This window comes from Salmo salar, chromosome 14 (genome assembly GCF_965601325.2).
Source record: "Salmo salar chromosome 14, fSalSal1, whole genome shotgun sequence".
NCBI classification, from domain to species: domain Eukaryota; kingdom Metazoa; phylum Chordata; class Actinopteri; order Salmoniformes; family Salmonidae; genus Salmo; species Salmo salar.
Genome location: NC_138304.1, coordinates 98,702,791 through 98,716,542, shown reverse-complemented (window position 1 = coordinate 98,716,542; position 13,752 = coordinate 98,702,791). Strand labels below are relative to the sequence as shown.

The window sequence follows — 13,752 nt, the reverse complement described above, 5'->3', positions numbered from 1 at the left end:
CCTCACCTGGAAACCATGTGTTTGATAATCCCCTGATTCCACTCCAGTCATTACCACGAGCCATTAAGGATTACATCTATCCATCTATACAAACCCCAAACTTCTACCACAGCCATTAAGGATTACATCTATAAACCCTAAACTGCTACCACAGCCATTAAGGATTATATCTATAAACCCCAAACTGCTACCACAGCCATTAAGGATTACATCTATAAACCCAAACTGCTACCACAGCCATTAAGGATTACATCTATAAACCCAAACTGCTACCACAGCCATTAAGGATTACATCTATAAACCCTAAACTTCTACCACAGCCATTAAGGATTACATCTATAAACCCAAACTGCTACCACAGCCATTAAGGATTACATCTATAAAGCCAAATTGCTACCACAGCCATTAAGGATTACATCTATAAACCCCAAACTGCTACCACAGCCATTAAGGATTACATCTATAAACCCCAAACTGCTACCACAGCCATTAAGGATTACATCTATAAACCCAAACTGCTACCACAGCCATTAAGGATTACATCTATAAACCCCAAACTGCTACCACAGCCATTAAGGATTACATCTATAAACCCTAAACTGCTACCACAGCCATTAAGGATTACATCTATAAACCCTAAACTGCTACCACAGCCATTAAGGATTACATCTATAAACCCTAAACTGCTACCACAGCCATTAAGGATTACATCTATAAACCCTAAACTGCTACCACAGCCATTAAGGATTACATCTATAAACCCAAACTGCTACCACAGCCATTAAGGATTACATCTATAAACCCTAAACTGCTACCACAGCCATTAAGGATTACATCTATAAACCCTAAACTGCTACCACAGCCATTAAGGATTACATCTATAAACCCCAAACTGCTACCACAGCCATTAAGGATTCATCTATAAACCCAAACTTCTACCACAGCCATTAAGGATTACATCTATAAACCCAAACTGCTACCACAGCCATTAAGGATTACATCTATAAACCCTAAACTGCTACCACAGCCATTAAAAGGTGCACTATGCAGAAACCGCTCTGCCATTTCCTGGTTGCGTTGCCTATTTTCGGTTTATGTGACTAAAGAAGCAAATATAGTGTAGAGAATCATTGTACCATATAAACCGCTGTGAAATATTTTCCATAACCAAAAATATTATATTTTCAGCTGTTTGAAGCTAGTGTACAAAACTGAAAGTAAGACGCAAAAAACCAAAACTTTCTGGAAAATTCCACCCAAAACAATTATTTGTTATTTGTTTCATTAGTCCATTGTTTATATAATCTCAACATGTTTTGCATGTCAGCAATCAAGTTTTCAAAATATACTGTATCACTTTCAAAATACATTTTCATATGATGCAAAATGCATCAAACTGGCTGTATTTCTGTATGTTATACATGTTGAAAACTTGATTGATGACATGCAAAACATCTTGGCACTATATCAACAATGGATTAATGAAACAAATACCAAAAGATAACTCCACCCAAAAGCTATCCTTTAAGGGAAGCATAGAAATAGAGCACATAGAACAGATCTACCGCTTCTTAGACTTGCTTTCAATTTATTTATTTATTTTTATTTCACCTTTATTTAACCAGGTAGGCAAGTTGAGAACAAGTTCTCATTTACAATTGCGACCTCAAGATAAAGCAAAGCAGTTCGACACATACAACAACACAGAGTTACACATGGAGTAAAACAAACATACAGTCAATAATACAGTAGAAAAATAAGTCTATGTATAATGTGAGCAAATGAGGTGAGATAAGGGAGGTAAAGGCAAAAGGCCATGGTGGCAAAGTAAATACAATATAGCAAGTAAAACACTGGAATGGTAGATTTGTAGTGGAAGAAAGTGCAAAGTAGAAATATAAATAATGGGGTGCAAAGGAGCAAATAAATAAATAAATACAGTAGGGGAAGAGGTAGTTGTTTGGGCTAAATTATAGATGGGCTATGTACAGGTGCAGTGATCTGTGAGCTGCTCTGACAGCTGGTGCTTAAAGCTAGTGAGGGAGATAAGTGTTTCGAGTTTCAGAGATTTTTGTAGTTCGCTCCAGTCATTGGCAGCAGAGAACTGGAAGGAGAGACGGCAAAAGGAGGAATTGGCTTTGGGGGTGACCAGAGAGACATACCTGCTGGAGCGCGTGCTACAGGTGGGTGCTGCTATGGTGACCAGTGAGCGGAGATAAGGGGGGACTTTACCTAGCAGGGTCTTGTAGATGACCTGGAGCCAGTGGGTTTGGAGACGAGTATGAAGCGAGGGCCAGCCAACGAGAGCCTACAGGTCGCAGTGGTGGGTAGTATATGGGGCTTTGGTGACAAAACAGATGGCACTGTGATAGACTGCATCCAGTTTGTTGAGTAGGGTATTGGAGGCTATTTTGTAAATGACATCGCCGAAGTCGAGGATCGGTAGGATGGTCAGTTTTACGAGGGTATGTTTGGCAGCATGAGTGAAGGATGCTTTGTTGCAAAATAGGAAGCCAATTCTAGATTTAACTTTGGATTGGAGATGTTTGATGTGAGTCTGGAAGTAGAGCTTACAGTCTAACCAGACACCTAGGTATTTGTAGTTGTCCACATATTCTAAGTCAGAAATGTCCAGAGTAGTAATGCTGGACGGGTGGGCAGGTGCAGGCAGCGATCGGTTGAAGAGCATGCATTTAGTTTTACTTGTATTTAAGAGCAGTTGGAGGCCACGGAAGGAGAGTTGTATGGCATTGAAGCTCGTCTGGAGGGTTGTTAACACGGTGTCCAAAGAAGGGCCAGAAGTATACAGAATGGTGTTGTCTGCGTAGAGGTGGATCAGAGACTCACCAGCAGCAAGAGCGACATCATTGATGTATACAGAGAAAAGCGTTGGCCCAAGAATTGAACCCTGTGGCACCCCCATAGAGACTGCCAGAGGTCCGGACAACAGGCCGTCCGATTTTACACATTGAACTCTATCAGAGAAGTAGTTGGTGAACCAGGCGAGGCAATCATTTGAGAAACCAAGGCTATTGAGTCTGCCGATGAGGATGTGGTGATTGACAGAGTCGAAAGCCTTGGCCAGGTCGATGAATATGGCAGCACAGTATTGTTTCTTATCGATAGCGGTTACAATATCGTTTAGGACCTTGAGCGTGGCTGAGGTGCACCCATGACCAGCTCTGAAACCAGATTGCATAGCGGAGAAGGTGCGGTGGGATTCGAAATGGTCAGTAATCTGTTTGTTGACTTGGCTGGCTTTCGAAGACCTTAGAAAAGGCAGGGTAGGATAGATATGTCTGTAGCAGTTTAGGTCAAGTGTCCCCTCCTTTGAAGACGGGGATGACAGCAGCTGCTTTCCAATCTTTTGGAATCTCAGACAACACGAAAAAGAGGTTGAACAGGCTAGTAATAGGGGTTGCAACAATTTCGGCAGATCATTTTAGAAAGAAAGGGTCCAGATTGTCTAGCCCGGCTGATTTGTAGGGGTCCAGATATTGCAGCTCTTTCAGAACATCAGCTGACTGGATTTGGGAGAAGGAGAAATGGGGAAGGCTTGGGCGAGTAGCTGTGGGGGGTGCAGTGCTGTTGACTGCAGTAGGGGTAGCCAGGTGGAAAGCATGGCCAGCCGTAGAAAAATGCTTATTGAAATTCTCAATTATAGTGGATTTATCAGAGGTGACAGAGTTTCCTATCCTCAGTGCAGTGGGCAGCTGGGAGGAGGTGTTCTTATTCTCCATGGACTTTAGTGTCCCAGAACTTTTTTTGAGTTTGTGTTGCAGGAAGCAAATTTCTGCTTGAAAAAGCTAGACTTGGCTTTTCAATGAGCATGACAGATCTATAACTCACATTTCTATGTGAATTTGGTCAGGTCAGCTTCTACAGACATTAAGAATTACATCTATCTAGACACTTCAAACTGCTAATAAAGCCATTGTCAAACACACAAATAGACAGAAACCAGCCAGTAAACATAACTTCAGTTCTTTATTCAGATTCAAAGTGTCCACTGTTAGAGGCAGTCTTAAAACTTTTTTTTTTAATAATAAAGTGTATTAAAAACAGTACAATACACACCAAAAGTATCCATTTGTATTGGCTATGGTCTATATTCACATTTGAGTAATTTCGGAGACACTAACCCAGAGCGAAGATGTCCCGGTCCTGTTCAGTGAAAGGTCTTACTATCAGGGACGTAGTGGTAAAATAGGTGGGTAAACTCTCCAGTAACGTAAACACTAACTATGCTAATTTAGCGTAATAATAAGTGTGTAAATGTTATTTTCCAAATAAATGTAGGCAATTTAAGTGTGTTTTTACCCTCCGCATCATCCCATGTCTAATAAAAAGTTAAACTCCACTGCCTTTTAAAACAGGGGGAAAAAAAGTGTTAAACCTTTCATTAGTATTTTACAACCTCTGTTGTCGATGGATGGTACAATCAACAGCATTGTCTTAACCCACATAGAAAAGTAGCCCATCAACATGAAAAGTCAACATACATAAAAACAAATTATTAGTAGTAAGGCTGCATTCAGACAGCCAGACCAATTCTGACCTTTTTCCCTCTAATTGGTGTTCTGACCAATCACAGTAGATCTTTTTACAAAATATTTTTAAAGAGCTGATCTGATTGGTCAAAAAGACCAATTAGTGGAATAAAAGGATCAGAATTGAGCTGCCTGTCAAAATGCTGAACCACATATCTCCATCCGTATCGCTCAACCTTTTTAATAGCAGTGTTCAACAAGTTATGGTTCTCCTGGGTTGTGTTCAGTAGGGCACACCGTAGCAAAACATTCTGCAATGGTGAATATACACTCCCCTATGTATTTATTTGGACAGTGTAGTTAAAAACTTTTAATTTGGCTCTATATTCCAGCATTTTGGGATTTGAGATCAAATGTTAAATAACGTATTGCGTCATTTTGGAGTCACTTTTATTGTAAATAAGAATATAATAAATTTCTGAAAACTACATTAATGTGGATGCTACCATGATTATGGATAATCATGAATTAAATCGTGAATAATGATGAGTGAGAAAGTTAGAGGCACAACGATAACATCCCCCCCCAAGACATCCTAACCTCTCACTATCCCCAATAACGGGTGAGTTTAGCATTATGAGATTTATACCTCGACCCTTCATTTCTATTGGCCACAACAATCTCAAACACAACCAAAACAAACTACAAATGCATCCAACAAGTTGGTAGAGCGACAAGCTTGATGTAGTCACTGTGTGCTAGGAATATGGAACCACATGCTAAACTTGACTACTTTAATACAAATATAAGTCAATTTGTCCAAATACTTATGACACCTTCAAAATGGGGGGGGGGGGGGCTAGATACATAAAGTGCTTTCATTTTTAAAAACGGATATGTATGAAAATACCCTCAAATAAAAGTTTACATTTCCAATCGTTTCATTCTGAACAGATCCATAATAAAAACAAATTAGGACCAGAAAAATAAAGTTCTGAACCGGTTGGAATAAAAAAACAACAGGATGGAGCAGCTTGCTATAGAGTGGGCAAGCTGAAGCTGTTTACATGTGTGATGGCCAGACAAGAGTAGGACGCGAGATGCTACAGCCATCTTCTTCGGCGCCACATGAATAATGGCGCCAAAGGAGATGGCTGCCGTTTTACGATCATCTATGGGGCTGTAGTGGAGCAGGTTGAGAGCTTCAAGTTCCTTTGTGTCCACATCACCAACAAACTATCATGGTCCAAACACACCAAGACAGTCGTGAGGAGGGCACGACAAAACCTATTCCCCCTCAGGAGACTGAAAAGATTTGGCATAGGTCCTCAGATCCTCAAAAGGTTCTACAGCTGCACCATTGAGAGCATCCTGACTGGTTGCATCACTGCCTGGTATGGCAACTGCTCACTACAGAGGGTAGTGCGTATGGCCCAGTACAACACTGGGGCCAAGCTTCCTGCCATCCAGGACCTCTATACCAGGCGGTGTCAGAGGAAGGCCCTAAAAATTGTCAAAGACTCCAGCCACCCAAGTCATAGATTGTTCTCTCTGCTACCGCATGGCAAGCGGTACCGGAGCGCCAAGTCTAGGTCCAAAAGGCTTCTAAACAGCTTCTACCCCCAAGCCATAATACTCCTGAACAGCTAATCAAATGGCTACCCAGACCCCTCTTTACGCTGCTACTCTCTTTTTATAATCTACGCATAGTCACTTTAATAACTCTACCAACATGTACATATTACCTCAACTACCTCGACTAATCAGTGCCCCCACACATTGACTCTGTACCGGTACCCCCTGTATAAAGCCTCCACATTGACTCTGTACCGGTACCCCCTGTATATAGCCTCCACATTGACTCTGTACCGGTACCCCCTGTATAAAGCCTCCACATTGACTCTGTACCAGTACCCCCTGTATATAGTCTCCACATTGACTCTGTACCGGTACCCCCTGTATATAGCCTCCACATTGACTCTGTACCGGTACCCCCTGTATATAGTCTCCACATTGACTCTGTACTGGTACCCCCTGTATAAAGCCTCCACATTGTACCGGTACCCCCTGTTTATAGCCTCCACATTGACTCTGTACCGGTACCCCCTGTTTATAGCCTCCACATTGACTCTGTACCGGTACCCCCTGTTTATAGCCTCCACATTGACTCTGTACCGGTACCCCCTGTTTATAGCCTCCACATTGACTCTGTACCGGTCTGTTTATAGCCTCCACATTGACTCTGTACCGGTACCCCCTGTTTATAGCCTCCACATTGACTCTGTACCGGTACCCCCTGTATATAGCCTCCACATTGACTCTGTACCGGTACCCCCTGTATATAGCCTCCACATTGACTCTGTACCGGTACCCCCTGTTTATAGCCTCGCTTGTTATTTTACTGCTGCTCTTTAATTATTTGTTATTTTTAAATTGGTTCCAACCCCTGCATTCTGTAGTCTGTCACCTCATAAAACATTTGATCTCAAATCCCAAAAAATGGGGGATAGACATAAATCAAAAGTTTCTGCTTCACTGTCCAAATAAATACTTAAGTATGTTCTAAATACTTAAGAACATACTTACATAAGTATGTTCTTACTGCAGAATGTCAGGTACTACCTCCTGTTTCAAAGCGTCGTGTGCCTACTGAACATGACTGGGATTAAATAAGGTGTCAGAGGAACACCCTGGGTTCTAGTCTGAACTGTGGCAGTATTAAAGCAGGACAATGTGGGTCAGTGTGACTACGTCCTAATTATCTCACCTTCCTTCCAAAGTGTGCACTTGTTCACTTCCATTTATTGATTTATAGGGAAATGACTGGTTTAAGAATTATGGTGGAAACCTCTTTTAGCTCATGCCTCCTCCAATCCAATGTTTTCAGATTTGTGGGAAGAAGTGAACGAGTGTACACTTCAGGAGAAAGGAGAGATTATTACTGCTGGATCTCTCCCTCGGGGCCTGCAGGATGTAATTCTCTGTTCTGACCAACGGGGGCGCTGTCTGCTTGTCTCTAGGCTCTAACATCTTTCTGGATGCTGTGGAGAGAGAAAGGTAGAAAGAGAGAGATTTTTTTATTTTAAAAACAACCTTTATTGGCTCAAACCAACATTCACACACACACACACACACACACACACACACACACACACACACACACACACACACACACACACACACACACACACACACACACACACACACCTCTCCAGGTAATCTTGGACGTTGCTGTGGCCCTTGTGTTGAGCCAAATGGACCAGTTGTCCGGTTGCACAGCGTCCTTCTCTCCGTCGACACAGACTGCAGTTACAGATACCTCGACACAGAGGACACTCCCAGTCCTGGAGACAGAGGGGGAGACAGAGACAGACAGGGAGAGAGAGATACAGAGGGAGGGAGGGAGAAAGAGAGAGAGATACAGAGGGAGGGAGGGAGGGAGAGAGGGAGCGATAGAGAGAGGGAGGGAGCGATAGAGAGAGGGAGGGAGCGATAGAGAGAGAGCGATACAGAGAGCGAGAGAGAGATACAGAGAGAGCGAGAGAGAGATACAGAGAGAGCGAGAGAGAGATACAGAGAGAGCGAGAAAGAGATACAGAGAGAGCGAGAGAGAGATACAGAGAGAGCGAGAGAGAGATACAGAGAGAGCGAGAAAGAGACGAAAGAGACATGGATTTAGTGCTGAAACAAAATATGATATGAACAAAATATGACCAGGTCTATCAGGGCTGTGTGTATATACTGACCGGGTCTATCAGGGCTGTGTGTATATACTGACCGGGTCTATCAGGGCTGTGTGTATATACTGACCGGGTCTATCAGGGCTGTGTGTATATACTGACCGGGTCTATCAGGGCTGTGTGTATATACTGACCAGGTCTATCAGGGCTGTGTGTATATACTGACCAGGTCTATCAGGGCTGTGTGTATATACTGACCAGGTCTATCAGGGCTGTGTGTATATACTGACCAGGTCTAGCAGGGCTGTGTGTATATACTGACCAGGTCTATCAGGGCTGTGTGTATATACTGACCAGGTCTATCAGGGCTGTGTGTATATACTGACCAGGTCTATCAGGGCTGTGTGTATATACTGACCAGGTCTATCAGGGCTGTGTGTATATACTGACCAGGTCTATCAGGGCTGTGTGTATATACTGACCAGGTCTATCAGGGCTGTGTGTATATACTGACCAGGTCTATCAGGGCTGTGTGTATATACTGACCAGGTCTATCAGGGCTGTGTGTATATACTGACCAGGTCCATCAGGGCTGTGTGTATATACTGACCAGGTCCATCAGGGCTGTGTGTATATACTGACCAGGTCTATCAGGGCTGTGTGTATATACTGACCAGGTCTATCAGGGCTGTGTGTATATACTGACCAGGTCTATCAGGGCTGTGTGTATATACTGACCAGGTCTATCAGGGCTGTGTGTATATACTGACCAGGTCTATCAGGGCTGTGTGTATATACTGACCAGGTCTAGTAGGGCTGTGTGTATATACTGACCAGGTCTATCAGGGCTGTGTGTATATACTGACCAGGTCTATCAGGGCTGTGTGTATATACTGACCAGGTCTATCAGGGCTGTGTGTATATACTGACCAGGTCTATCAGGGCTGTGTGTATATACTGACCAGGTCTATCAGGGCTGTGTGTATATACTGACCAGGTCTATCAGGGCTGTGTGTATATACTGACCAGGTCTATCAGGGCTGTGTGTATATACTGACCAGGTCTATCAGGGCTGTGTGTATATACTGACCGGGTCTATCAGGGCTGTGTGTATATACTGACCAGGTCTATCAGGGCTGTGTGTATATACTGACCAGGTCTAGTAGGGCTGTGTGTATATACTGACCAGGTCTATCAGGGCTGTGTGTATATACTGACCAGGTCTATCAGGGCTGTGTGTATATACTGACCAGGTCCAGTAGGGCTGTGTGTATATACTGACCAGGTCTATCAGGGCTGTGTGTATATACTGACCGGGTCTATCAGGGCTGTGTGTATATACTGACCAGGTCTATCAGGGCTGTGTGTATATACTGACCAGGTCTATCAGGGCTGTGTGTATATACTGACCAGGTCTATCAGGGCTGTGTGTATATACTGACCAGGTCTATCAGGGCTGTGTGTATATACTGACCAGGTCTATCAGGGCTGTGTGTATATACTGACCAGGTCTATCAGGGCTGTGTGTATATACTGACCAGGTCCAGTAGGGCTGTGTGTATATACTGACCGGGTCTATCAGGGCTGTGTGTATATACTGACCAGGTCTATCAGGGCTGTGTGTATATACTGACCAGGTCTATCAGGGCTGTGTGTATATACTGACCAGGTCCAGTAGGGCTGTGTGTATATACTGACCAGGTCTATCAGGGCTGTGTGTATATACTGACCAGGTCTATCAGGGCTGTGTGTATATACTGACCGGGTCTATCAGGGCTGTGTGTATATACTGACCGGGTCTATCAGGGCTGTGTGTATATACTGACCGGGTCTATCAGGGCTGTGTGTATATACTGACCAGGTCTATCAGGGCTGTGTGTATATACTGACCGGGTCTATCAGGGCTGTGTGTATATACTGACCAGGTCTATCAGGGCTGTGTGTATATACTGACCAGGTCCAGTAGGGCTGTGTGTATATACTGACCAGGTCTATCAGGGCTGTGTGTATATACTGACCAGGTCTATCAGGGCTGTGTGTATATACTGACCAGGTCCAGTAGGGCTGTGTGTATATACTGACCAGGTCTATCAGGGATGTGTGTATATACTGACCAGGTCTATCAGGGCTGTGTGTATATACTGACCAGGTCTATCAGGGCTGTGTGTATATACTGACCGGGTCTATCAGGGCTGTGTGTATATACTGACCGGGTCTATCAGGGCTGTGTGTATATACTGACCAGGTCTATCAGGGCTGTGTGTATATACTGACCAGGTCTATCAGGGCTGTGTGTATATACTGACCGGGTCTATCAGGGCTGTGTGTATATACTGACCAGGTCCAGTAGGGCTGTGTGTATATACTGACCGGGTCTATCAGGGCTGTGTGTATATACTGACCGGGTCTATCAGGGCTGTGTGTATATACTGACCGGGTCTATCAGGGCTGTGTGTATATACTGACCAGGTCTATCAGGGCTGTGTGTATATACTGACCAGGTCTATCAGGGCTGTGTGTATATACTGACCAGGTCTATCAGGGCTGTGTGTATATACTGACCAGGTCTATCAGGGCTGTGTGTATATACTGACCAGGTCTATCAGGGCTGTGTGTATATACTGACCGGGTCTATCAGGGCTGTGTGTATATACTGACCAGGTCCAGTAGGGCTGTGTGTATATACTGACCAGGTCTATCAGGGCTGTGTGTATATACTGACCAGGTCTATCAGGGCTGTGTGTATATACTGACCAGGTCTATCAGGGCTGTGTGTATATACTGACCAGGTCTATCAGGGCTGTGTGTATATACTGACCAGGTCTATCAGGGCTGTGTGTATATACTGACCAGGTCTATCAGGGCTGTGTGTATATACTGACCAGGTCTATCAGGGCTGTGTGTATATACTGACCAGGTCTATCAGGGCTGTGTGTATATACTGACCAGGTCTATCAGGGCTGTGTGTATATACTGACCAGGTCCAGTAGGGCTGTGTGTATATACTGACCAGGTCTATCAGGGCTGTGTGTATATACTGACCGGGTCTATCAGGGCTGTGTGTATATACTGACCGGGTCTATCAGGGCTGTGTGTATATACTGACCAGGTCTATCAGGGCTGTGTGTATATACTGACCGGGTCTATCAGGGCTGTGTGTATATACTGACCGGGTCTATCAGGGCTGTGTGTATATACTGACCGGGTCTATCAGGGCTGTGTGTATATACTGACCGGGTCTATCAGGGCTGTGTGTATATACTGACCAGGTCTATCAGGGCTGTGTGTATATACTGACCGGGTCTATCAGGGCTGTGTGTATATACTGACCAGGTCTATCAGGGCTGTGTGTATATACTGACCAGGTCTATCAGGGCTGTGTGTATATACTGACCAGGTCTATCAGGGCTGTGTGTATATACTGACCAGGTCTATCAGGGCTGTGTGTATATACTGACCAGGTCTATCAGGGCTGTGTGTATATACTGACCAGGTCTATCAGGGCTGTGTGTATATACTGACCAGGTCTATCAGGGCTGTGTGTATATACTGACCAGGTCTATCAGGGCTGTGTGTATATACTGACCAGGTCTATCAGGGCTGTGTGTATATACTGACCAGGTCTATCAGGGCTGTGTGTATATACTGACCAGGTCTATCAGGGCTGTGTGTATATACTGACCAGGTCTATCAGGGCTGTGTGTATATACTGACCAGGTCTATCAGGGCTGTGTGTATATACTGACCAGGTCTATCAGGGCTGTGTGTATATACTGACCAGGTCTATCAGGGCTGTGTGTATATACTGACCAGGTCTATCAGGGCTGTGTGTATATACTGACCAGGTCTAGCAGGGCTGTGTGTATATACTGACCGGGTCTATCAGGGCTGTGTGTATATACTGACCAGGTCTAGCAGGGCTGTGTGTATATACTGACCGGGTCTATCAGGGCTGTGTGTATATACTGACCAGGTCTATCAGGGCTGTGTGTATATACTGACCAGGTCTATCAGGGCTGTGTGTATATACTGACCAGGTCTATCAGGGCTGTGTGTATATACTGACCAGGTCTATCAGGGCTGTGTGTATATACTGACCAGGTCTATCAGGGCTGTGTGTATATACTGACCAGGTCTATCAGGGCTGTGTGTATATACTGACCAGGTCTATCAGGGCTGTGTGTATATACTGACCAGGTCTATCAGGGCTGTGTGTATATACTGACCGGGTCTATCAGGGCTGTGTGTATATACTGACCAGGTCTATCAGGGCTGTGTGTATATACTGACCAGGTCTATCAGGGCTGTGTGTATATACTGACCAGGTCTATCAGGGCTGTGTGTATATACTGACCAGGTCTAGTAGGGCTGTGTGTATATACTGACCAGGTCTATCAGGGCTGTGTGTATATACTGACCAGGTCTATCAGGGCTGTGTGTATATACTGACCAGGTCTATCAGGGCTGTGTGTATATACTGACCAGGTCTAGTCAGGGCTGTGTGTATATACTGACCAGGTCTATCAGGGCTGTGTGTATATACTGACCGGGTCTATCAGGGCTGTGTGTATATACTGACCAGGTCTATCAGGGCTGTGTGTATATACTGACCAGGTCTATCAGGGCTGTGTGTATATACTGACCAGGTCTATCAGGGCTGTGTGTATATACTGACCAGGTCTATCAGGGCTGTGTGTATATACTGACCAGGTCTATCAGGGCTGTGTGTATATACTGACCAGGTCTATCAGGGCTGTGTGTATATACTGACCAGGTCTAGTAGGGCTGTGTGTATATACTGACCGGGTCTATCAGGGCTGTGTGTATATACTGACCAGGTCTATCAGGGCTGTGTGTATATACTGACCAGGTCTATCAGGGCTGTGTGTATATACTGACCAGGTCCAGTAGGGCTGTGTGTATATACTGACCAGGTCTATCAGGGCTGTGTGTATATACTGACCAGGTCTATCAGGGCTGTGTGTATATACTGACCAGGTCTATCAGGGCTGTGTGTATATACTGACCAGGTCTATCAGGGCTGTGTGTATATACTGACCGGGTCTATCAGGGCTGTGTGTATATACTGACCAGGTCTATCAGGGCTGTGTGTATATACTGACCGGGTCTATCAGGGCTGTGTGTATATACTGACCAGGTCTATCAGGGCTGTGTGTATATACTGACCAGGTCTATCAGGGCTGTGTGTATATACTGACCAGGTCCAGTAGGGCTGTGTGTATATACTGACCGGGTCTATCAGGGCTGTGTGTATATACTGACCGGGTCTATCAGGGCTGTGTGTATATACTGACCAGGTCTATCAGGGCTGTGTGTATATACTGACCAGGTCTATCAGGGCTGTGTGTATATACTGACCGGGTCTATCAGGGCTGTGTGTATATACTGACCGGGTCTATCAGGGCTGTGTGTATATACTGACCAGGTCTATCAGGGCTGTGTGTATATACTGACCAGGTCTATCAGGGCTGTGTGTATATACTGACCAGGTCTATCAGGGCTGTGTGTATATACTGACCGGGTCTATCAGGGCTGTGTGTATATACTGACCAGGTCCAGTA

At 44.6% G+C, this 13,752-nt stretch overlaps 1 protein-coding gene and 1 long non-coding RNA gene across 3 annotated transcripts in view; one reads left to right on the top strand and one right to left on the bottom strand.

Moving 5' to 3' along the window:
* LOC123726865 (uncharacterized) overlaps positions 1-13,752 on the top strand; it is a 28,557-nt gene that overhangs the window by 1,981 nt on the left and 12,824 nt on the right. The window lies entirely within an intron of this gene.
* The window catches only part of cdca7l (cell division cycle associated 7 like), a 28,595-nt gene continuing 18,811 nt past the window's right edge, over positions 3,969-13,752 (bottom strand). For both annotated transcript variants that reach the window (XM_014143039.3, XM_014143040.3), the window contains exons 10-11: positions 7,698-7,834; positions 3,969-7,531 (exon numbers count right to left, since the gene is read on the bottom strand). In XM_014143039.3, the coding sequence (XP_013998514.1) occupies positions 7,507-7,531; positions 7,698-7,834 (162 nt within the window). In that variant the 3' untranslated portion in view covers positions 3,969-7,506. The remainder of the gene's footprint in view (positions 7,532-7,697; positions 7,835-13,752) is intronic.